Here is a 10,181-nt window from a genome sequence, read left to right on the forward strand (position 1 = left end):
TTTGCTGCTTCTCTCGTAAAACAAGCAACTATACGGTAGAGAAAAAAAGTTGTGGTAAAGCCCAAAAAATGTGAAAACTTTAACATAATGAAAAAGTGCAAATTCCTTATTTTCTATTTATTATGGTTAAAGTTAAAAGTGGAACCCCAAGTTTAATTTAATAGAAATTCAAAAGGGTGAAACCAGGGGTTTCAACGGATTTGAAATACCTGCTATGGATGACGGATGAAATCGTATCAGGCATCCTACTTTTTGAGTTATCTGCAGAATGTAGATATTTGTGGATAGGCTTCTGTTTCCAACTTTTCATTTTGGCATGTTGATCCAAAATTACAGTCATACTGTTTTAATTCCTTACATGAGAATGTAGTTGAAATTCCTCCTAGAGCGGAATTCATCACCACCCCCTTTTACCTTTTTTTCGTCTCAAAGCGAAAACCATAATAAAACAACAATTACGGATCAACACTGTGACAACTGGAACAATTTGTGCGCTGTCTTAACGAGGGCAAAACTTGGAACTCGGTTAAGTGGTATGCAGTAAAGAGCCCATGAATCCCGGCCACCGCACCTGTCTTCACTCACAACTCACCGTCCATCAACTAAAAATCCAAAAGTTGTTAAGTGGGGTTTGTTAACGAAAGAGATGGAATCATTAAATTTTAATTTACAAATACTTGTATTGGGTAAATCTATTAAACTACTCCCTTAGTCTTTATTTTTAGGAAATTGACTAACTTAATCCTTATTATTTAGATATTATCTTAAGGTACCTCAAATTTTGTGACAATTGACTAAATTCTCCCATAATCTTAGCATCCATGAGTGTTTTATCATAATCTATTTACATGTGACATCTGGAACTTTTTATTTTTTAAATCCAATGTTTCGTTATCATTTTTGCCTTCCATCATTCTTCAAATTTTTAAAATAAAATTCAACATCTATCTTGCGGACAAGAACACAACCTTAACTAGCTAGCGTTAAGATGGCATCTTTAAAATCTAGTTTTTGGGTGAGAGATGATCCTCTTGTTCATCTGTGTTCAAAGGTATTTGTAGTAACAGAAAATGGAGATGACCTCATGTGGTTTTTGGGTTGCATATAGGGGTGCTCAAATTTGGTTGATAAACTGAAAATCAAACCGAATAAACTAACTCGGTTCAGTTTTTGTTTCTTTTAAAATTTGGTTTTCGCTTTTGGTTCGGTTTGGTTAATCTTTCCAGCCAAATCGAGCCAAAAACCGAATCAGTGGTTGTATTTAATTAAGTATATTAAATATATAACATTATATCCAATACTTTATACTTATTAATTAATAATTATTATCTTTTTAAATGGGTAATGATTAATTGACAATTCCCCATTATGCTTTGGTAGGCTGGGCCTATTCCAGTTTTTAATTAATAATAGTTAATTAAATAGCCTAGAGGCTCTAAACAACTATAGTATTAAAATATAGATTAATTATTAATTATTCATTAATTGTTTGTGAAGAATGAGTATAGTTGCTTTAATAATTAGTCATTCAAATGTTCATTAGTTGTATTAATTGTTCATTAAAACCTAGACTTAAGATTAATAGCTAATAGTTCATTAATCATTAAAACGAACCAAAAACTGAACCGAACTGAACTGAATTCGGTTAGGGTTGGTTTGGTTTGGTTTTAAATTGTAATCCAATTCGGTTCGGTTGGGAGAGGTGGTCAAACCGAATAATCGGTTAGGGTTGGTTTGATTTTAAATTGTAATCTAATTCGGTCCGGTTGGGAGAGGTGGTCAAACCAAATAATCAGTTAGGTCTTTAGTTCTAACCGAATTGAACCGAACCAACCGATTTGTACGTCCCTAGTTGCATATGATTTCGTTAAACATCTGTATCAGTTGGAAAGATTTGCTAACAAAAAAAAATTGTCATGAGAAAAAAATCAGCAAGATGTTATTCAAATGTTACGGATTTTTCCAAATGTTTTATTTTAAATAATCTTTTTCTTCTTTCTATTAACGGATGCTAATGACAAGAGAGGATTTAACCAATTATTATAAAACTCAAAATATTTTAAAACAATTTTTAAATAATAAAGATAAACAAATTAATTTCTTAAAACTTAAAGATACCATAAATCGGAATCATGGTTACTTTAGAAAATTTTTCCTTTTATAAAAGAGTTGAGTCGATAAAGCGAAAAATGAACTTTTGAAAACTCGGACAAGCCTTTGAAGTTTGAACAACTAAAAAAATAATTACCGGCTTTAGAAGGCATAGGAATTTGATTGATAATACCCCAAAAATAAAGGGACAACGTCGGTTGGCCGACAACTTTCCATTGTCTCGCGGCGAAAACCAAACGGCACCTGAAGGTATTGGAGTCCAGAAGGTCTTACGCTGTGAAGAATGGGCTGCATGCAGGCCCAGTCGATACGTGGCCTCTTTACAGCGTCTAGAGGATCTGGACCAAAGTATCGATTCGAATCGTATAGTGCTCTGTGTTTGGGTTCAAAATGGACACCACATATGTTAATTTGGTTCGTAGACGCGATAGGGACGCACTGAGAGTCATTCATCACTCAACTTGTCTACGAACTGTAATGGCTCCAGTTCAATAGAGCTTGTCCAAGGCTCCTCACATCTTGGGGTGGGTTGAAGATTAAGGCTTTCGTTTGGCGTATCTTTCTGTGTGGTCTGTTGATTATTTATAAGTTTGATAGATTGTGATTCGGTTTTTTTTTCGTTTGATTTACAGTAGATTTAACTGTTAAAAGTTGATTTGCCGAAAAGATACACAAAGCTCAAAAATGAGTGCTTTTTAAAATGCTTCAAATAGAACTTTTGTATTTTTTTATTCATCTCCGTGCAAAAAAACACGTCTTAACCACACAGACTTCAGGCTGATCAGATCTTAAATTCAATACGTCTTTCAACTGTCAGAATTACCAAAAGGTGTTCTAAAAAAATTTTCAAACAGCCCCTAAGAATTAATTTCAAATTTGTAGATATTAGACATGCTTTAACGTAAAATATCCGGTTCCCTTGTTGCGGATTCTGACAGGCTTTTGCCCCTTTCGCTCAATTTGTCAAACACTTGCACTAATTGACAGCCGAAATCTAAAGGTTCACAAAGTTTGTGGCCCATAACTCATATAGTCATAAGCCCATATTAAAGGAATGCCTAGCAAAAAAAGACAACTACCGATAAAGAAAAGTATATTAATATTATTTATTTTTATTTGTACTAGTTAGATTAACCAATTTTTTTACGGCCCATTCGATTCACAGGAATAGAGGTTTGGAATCGAAATCAAAATGAGCTATTCCGATTCTAATCATTTGATTTGGTAGAACCGAAATTCTATTTACATTCTTGATGGAATGGCATTCTCCCATTTGAGGAAATAGACATTCTCTCCCCCTCCTTTGCAAATGAAATTCCACTCCAGCTGATTCCCATTTCAATTCCTATCTAAACCAAACAGACTGAAAATAGATCATTCCAATTTCAATTTCAAGAGATTTTGATTTCAATTCTGACTACGAACCAAACGGACCCTTAATTCTAAATATATATAATATAAATATTTTAAATTTTAATCTTCAAAAAATAAATATTTTTTATATTTCCTCTATGCACTATATAATAAACTTTTTAAATAACAAAGTCTAAAATCATGTATACATAAATTGTGGCAGTTGACAAAAAGGAGTGACCCAAAGAGAAAAGAGAGTGGGCACAATGCCTATTGGGAGGAATGGAGGAAAAGTAGAGCACATGGTGAAACGCTTGTCAGAGGAAAGACAGTACCATTATTTGAAGGTTTTCTCCAAAGCTAGAGGCATTCTAAACGTGAAGCAGGCCCACATGGGGTGGTTGTGGGCCAAATATTCCTGATGGGTGGGGTAATGAATGGGCCTTTGCCCACATTAACAAGTATATTTTTGCGACTTCGAGCATGGAACGGTGGTTAGCTTCTTTCTTCCAAAACCTACCCATTTATTTCACATGGAAGAATAATATATTCAACCCACATATACATTTCCTTTCATGTTGCAGGAAAGATATTGTTCTAGCCCAAAGATTTTTGGATCTCTTTTCTCAGGCAACATGATGCCGTTTTCAATAAGAACCCTTTGGGTTGGTGAGTGGTGACGTAGCAGGAAGGAAGCATACATGGGGAAAAGATAGATCACCACCGTTCTCTTTTGGAAGGATTTTCAAAGAGAAGTATATTCAACTTATTGAAATTGTTCTTGTGAAATGATGGCCTATTTATGGGCACAAATGGTAAAATCACAAAAAATAGTAAAAAACCCTAATACCATTCATATTTCCTAAAACAATGTATTTTAATAAAAAGAAGACTTCCTAATCAAATTTTGCTAAAATGGTTAAGCTACGTGACATATTATAAAAGAAAAATGCCCATTATTAATCTAAAGAGTTAAGAGTTATTTTCTTCTTTGTCAATCGTTTTAACATATCATGTCGAAAATAGATGCTCAAATCAAAAGATATGGATGTCTTAGGCTTCAGTCACTTGTTTTGACTACTTTTCTTCTTTCCTTGTCTCCATACATTCTCCCCAAAGTTATAATACAAAGGGCTTTTGCAAGAAAATTAAAAAGGCTTGCCAAATTAATAAAACCGGTCACGCTTTCCAGCAAAAGGGAGAGTTTTTTTATTTTTTATTTCTAATCAAAATGACCTTAACCCAATGAAGCCCGATTTTCTTTTTCTTTTTTTCAATCTTATTCTCCCCTCTCCCTTTTCTCATTGTCTTCATCATGACTCACTATCTTCTATTATCTTCGTACATGTATGTAGACCTGTTCATGGGCCGGGCTGGGTTCGGGCCGGGCTTTATATATGTGTCAATAGAATACACTCAGGCCCAAGCCCGACCCAACCATTGGGCCTAGGTCTTGGGAGGCCCGAGCTCAACCAGAAATTTGAAAACATTTTTTTTTCTTTTTTTATTCAATAAAACTTGTTTTATTTATATTAAAAACCTTCAAAATTCAAAAATAATAAACATCTTACTATTACTTGGAAAAAAAAGAACAAAGAAAAGATATTGTATATATATTTTTTATTAAATAAAATATATTTTTATTATTTAATATATAGTATCAAGTTGGGCTCGGGCCGGCATGGCCTGAAAAAAAGTGGGCCCGATGCTTTAGGCCCGAGACCAAGCCCGCGGGCCTAAAATTATGACCAAGCCCAACTTATAACGGGTCAGGACGAGCCAGCTCATCAGGCTACCCGACCCATGGATAGGTCTACATGTAAGCATCTCTCTCTCTCTCTCTCTCTCTGGTTGAGCTATTGTTCAAGTGCTTTTTTTCTTAATTTTTATGTATTGGCTTCTAGGGCCAAGTTTGGATTATATTAAGATTGAGAACTAAGTTTATATAAAAAATAAATAAAAAAAAAAACTAACGGGATTGAAGATATCGTGATTCGAAGTTTGTATCAACAAGGCTCGTGATTGAGATGTCACAATTTAGGCTAAGAAACTATTTGCTTTATGTTAAATAACAAGAAGGCCCTATCTAATATTTGGTTGTATGTGCAATATTAACAAGATATCTTAACCACTATAGTTAGTAATTTAGAGGTGCAAGGAATCATTCGGTCTGTATAATGTCCAATAGTTGATGATTACAACTTAGAAACCATCTCACACTAAATTGACCAGATGATTGCTTGCAATTTGGAAACATCACTTATAGTTGCAAACATTTATCCCCCAAATAATCTACTTGTAGTTACACCATCAAATGTATCTAAAACCCCATAAACAACATAGTTTTTTATGTTTCTCATATGTGTACAAACCATCCAGTATAGGGCAGACCGGATAGTGTTTTACAAACTTAGAAACCGATGGTGTGCAATCTGACACTCCTTGTTGGTGGATAGCTCAGACGTCGGATTTGGTAGGTTGCTTGGTCGAGCTATAAAGAAAAAGAGAAAAGATCAAAGTACTCAAGCTGCTTTACCCAGTGTGGGCAATCCGATGCTTTAAGTTAGCGAACTGGAGTTTTTAGAAATCTAGAAAGCGAGAGAGAGCTAGAGATCTTGAGTGCTAAATCGCGCGTACCTTATGAGGTTGGAGGTGAGGCCCTTATATAGGTGAGATGTCGTGAACCTCACGAAATGTGTCCAGAATCTCCGGCCTATCTGGTTTGGAGGTGGTTTCATGCTTGGAGGTGGACTCTATGTAAGCAGGTAATGTTTATCCAATCCTGCCCAAAGCGGGCGGGGTGATAACAAGCTCTTCCAACGTGGCATCGTGATCTTAGGGATTTCGAAGGTGATATTCTACTTAAGGGGGAGGTCGCTCGGCACATTAGGCAGGTCGCTAACCAAAGTCAGGTAAGATCGGTGGAAACAGGTCACCTCTTAAACTAACATGAGGTCTTGCCTAGCTGTTTGGAGTTCGGCCTACCGTGGTGGTGCCCAGGTCATCAATGTAGTTGTGATGTGTCTGAAGTGCTCCTAGGGTCTGCTTATGTGGTGTCAAGGTGTCACTCTATTGCTCTACAACGCCACGTGTCATGACATCATTGGAGGACCAAATTACCCCTCATCAACCATCCGACATCACCAAGTCCAGATGGTTTATTGCAGTTTTGAATCATCAACTGCAATTGCAAATATCTATCACTTAAGTGATAAAATAGTATTTACACCTTCAAATTCTTCTAAAGCCCAACAAGCCATAAGGTTACATATGATTTTCACTAGTGTATAGATCATCCACTATGGGGAAGACCGGATGGTGTTTTATAGACTTAGAAACCATCTGATATTACATAGGTAAGATGATTGCTTACAATTTTGATTCATCAATACGTAGGTGATAAAATAATAGATAAATCCTCAAATTCATCTAAAATCTAATATACCACAATGTTGTATATGATTCTCAAAAGTGTACAAGCAATTCGATATGGTGGAGACGGGATGGTGTTTTAGAGACTTAGAAACCATTTAGTATTAAACAGATCAGATGGTTTCTTATAATTTTGAATTATCAATTATAGTTGTAACATTTCTAATAGTATTTATACCATCAAATGCATCTAGAACCTAATAGATTACAAGGTTCTATATGATTCCCATAAGTGTACAATCCATTTGGTATTGAACAAGCTGAATTTTATAGACTTAGACACCATGCAACATTAAACAAACTGGATGGTTTCTTGTAATTTTGAGTTATCAATTGTTGTTGAACATTTATCACCAAGGGATCTAATAGTATTTATACAATTAAATGCATTTAGAATCCAATAAACCACATGGTTCTATATGATTCTGATCAATGTACAATCCATCTGGTATTGAACAGACTAGGTGGTGTTTTACAAACTTTAGCACCCATTAGGTTTGTAAATGGGTGGTGTTTTACAAACTTTTGTTTTGCTTAATCCATTAAGGTTTGTTATGAGCCATTGTTAAACAAGAAAGAGATGGGCACAAATTACGCCTATGGTGATATCTGGTTTAAGGTCCGCAAAAAAGGAAACATCAAGAAATTGGTCATCAGAAAAATCGTCTTCTCCAATTCCAGTGCCAGATTCAATAACATCCAATCCATTATCATTGGTATATAATCTTCCAACTATATCAAAACATGTGCATAATGTATCCATCATTAGGCTTAAAGAGAAAAGAAGGCACTAGAAATAATCATGAGTAGAGTGGCTTGAAACTCGGATCAAATATTGACCAACACTAGTAGTAGCTTCATAGACTTCGGGTATAGCAGCAACTAGAAAAGCAATAGCAGGGAAACGAATGGCACCGGTGGCACTTCCCCCAATGACCCCATCCGCACACACCAGATGAGCAAAGTACTCAGACTTTAATTGTAACAGATCTCCCATTACTTCCTCTGCACCAAGACTCCCTTCCAAATGATCCACGAGGACTTCACCATGAGATACCTGTACGAAGAAAATAGAGAACCTCACAAATGTAAGAGAAAAACTCACATCCAAAAGATGGAGAGGGAAACTCGCACAAGCAAGAGCAAAGGCCATAAGAATGAGAAGACGAAGAGAGTGAAAAGAGGGAGAAAACAAGAGATTGGGTAGAGAGAGGAATATGGTCTTATGGGTGGGTTTTAAATGAAGGACAATTTGGTCCTAAAAAATTAAAAATCTCTCCCGCTCACTATTTTTGCAATTATTTTTAAAACATGACAGAATTTGTCAAATGAACAAAAGCTTGGTCATTTAATATGCAAGAAGCCCTAATTCCATCCCTTAAAAGCTGAACTAATATTAAAAAATGTAATTCTTATTAAATAGGAGAGTATCTTTATTTGGATGGTAAAGAAGGGAAGACAGTACTTTTTAGGCCACCAATGTATGTTGTACAGTAATCCCACTATAAAATGAAGAAAAAGTCAAAAGAAAAACAATGTTGACATATGTAAGATTACCATCTCTTAGTACATTAGTATTTCGCATGCACGCACCAGGGGGGTTAAGTTCCTTTGTCAACCAGCAAATTGATCACAATTTCCACATTCATTTGCCATTATATTTGGGTCCCATGGTAATCTAAGATATAAAAGAATATCAGTTACCTTCCTATAGTATTATACCTGTTCACCAATAATGCTCTCTCCCTCCCGTCTCTCTTTTTATCTGGATAACTTGTATCACATAGGAATTTTGAAAACCCACTTATTTACACAAGTTTTACCTTTAGCCCTATTCGTTTTTTGGGAAGTTATTTATCTAGGTGAATGCACTTACTCGGATAAATGCATTTATCTATGTTCTTTTATTTTCTAAATAAATAAGAAAATGATCGTTTTACCCATAAAAATTCATTATTAAATGGGACAATTTTGTCCCATCCAAATGTAGCGACTTTATCCCGACATGGGAAATTTATTTATCCACCAGATAAATGATACCCACGAAAAATAAATTTTCAATGGACCCATAAATATGATAAAATAACATGGGTATCTTGATCAATGGAAAATAAAATTCCATTGACCAACTTTCCCCTCTCACAATTCAAAAAAAAAAAAAAGAATGGGCCCTTAGGTAAACATACTTAGGAAAGTGAAAATGAATGAGGCCTAAAATGCCACAAGGTTCAGCCAAATCTTACATAGTTTTTCTTCTTCCACTAATTAGAAACTCTTCTGATTTTTTTTTTTTTTAATTTGTGTATGAATCCCGTGGCACTACAAAAAACACGTCAGGCCATATTGTCATTCTCGGTACAATTTAAATATGACCGCTTAACATCCTTGCCGCATATTGGTCGAAAGCCTAGATTTTTTTTTTTTTTTTTTTGAGTATCAGCCTCTCCCACAATCTCTAATCATGGGTATTCGATCTCTTTTCTCTCGTAAGAAGAACAGCAAGTCAGTGCCGAACTCCCCTCCAGAAAACTCGGTTTGTTCGACGTCGCCGCCCGTGGGCTCGTTTATGAACTTCAGAACCCGAATCCAGGAGCTGGAGCATGTGTTCAGGAAATTCGATGTGAATGGGGACGGGAAGATTTCTTGGTCAGAACTAGGTTCCATCATGGGGAGCTTGGGACACCTTGCAACGGAAGAGGAGTTGCAGAAGATGATAAATGAGGTTGATTTGGACGATGATGGGTTTATTGATTTTAACGAGTTTATTGAGTTGAACACGAAGGGGGTTGATTCAGTGAAGGTTATGGAGGATTTGAGGAACGCGTTCCTGGTCTTTGACAAGGATCGAAATGGGTCCATATCACCGGAGGAATTGCAGACAGTGTTGAAGAGTTTAGGGGATGATAAGTTATCGATTGTAGAGTGTAAGGAGATGATTCGTGGGGTGGATTGCGATGATGATGGGTTGATTAATTTCGAAGAGTTCAAGATTATGATGATGGGTTCTGATAGAGGACTGCGTGAGACACAAGGTGCGATGGAATTGGAGCCCATTGACAACTTGGAAACGTCTGATACGTCCAAGTGAAAGACAGGGCAACTTGTCTGATCTGAGTGAGTCTTTTCGTTCTTGTTTTTGTTGATGAAAGATAAATCTGCAAGATATCTTCTGAGATTTAGTTAGAATCGTAATTGTAATTGTTCTCTTACAAGCTTTGTACGTTTACACTACATATATAATAAAACTGAACCACGCAGCTGTGTGTGCGTGACCATTACAGCAA

The 10,181-nt window shown here is 35.9% G+C and overlaps 1 protein-coding gene across 1 annotated transcript; it reads left to right on the forward strand.

Moving 5' to 3' along the window:
- The first annotated feature begins 9,281 nt into the window (after window positions 1-9,281).
- On the forward strand, window positions 9,282-10,181 carry LOC104592467 (putative calcium-binding protein CML25). The gene has a single exon (XM_010251850.3). The coding sequence runs from the start codon at window positions 9,359-9,361 to the stop codon at window positions 9,983-9,985; it is 627 nt and encodes a 208-aa protein (XP_010250152.1). The 5' UTR covers window positions 9,282-9,358; the 3' UTR covers window positions 9,986-10,181.

Source organism: Nelumbo nucifera, chromosome 8, assembly GCF_055504915.1.
Source record: "Nelumbo nucifera cultivar China Antique chromosome 8, China Antique-T2T, whole genome shotgun sequence".
Classification (NCBI taxonomy): domain Eukaryota; kingdom Viridiplantae; phylum Streptophyta; class Magnoliopsida; order Proteales; family Nelumbonaceae; genus Nelumbo; species Nelumbo nucifera.

Bases quoted from the DNA above. Each gene is read 5' to 3' on its own strand.
- LOC104592467 (XM_010251850.3), top strand. From the start codon at position 9,359: ATGGGTATTCGATCTCTTTTCTCTCGTAAGAAGAACAGCAAGTCAGTG.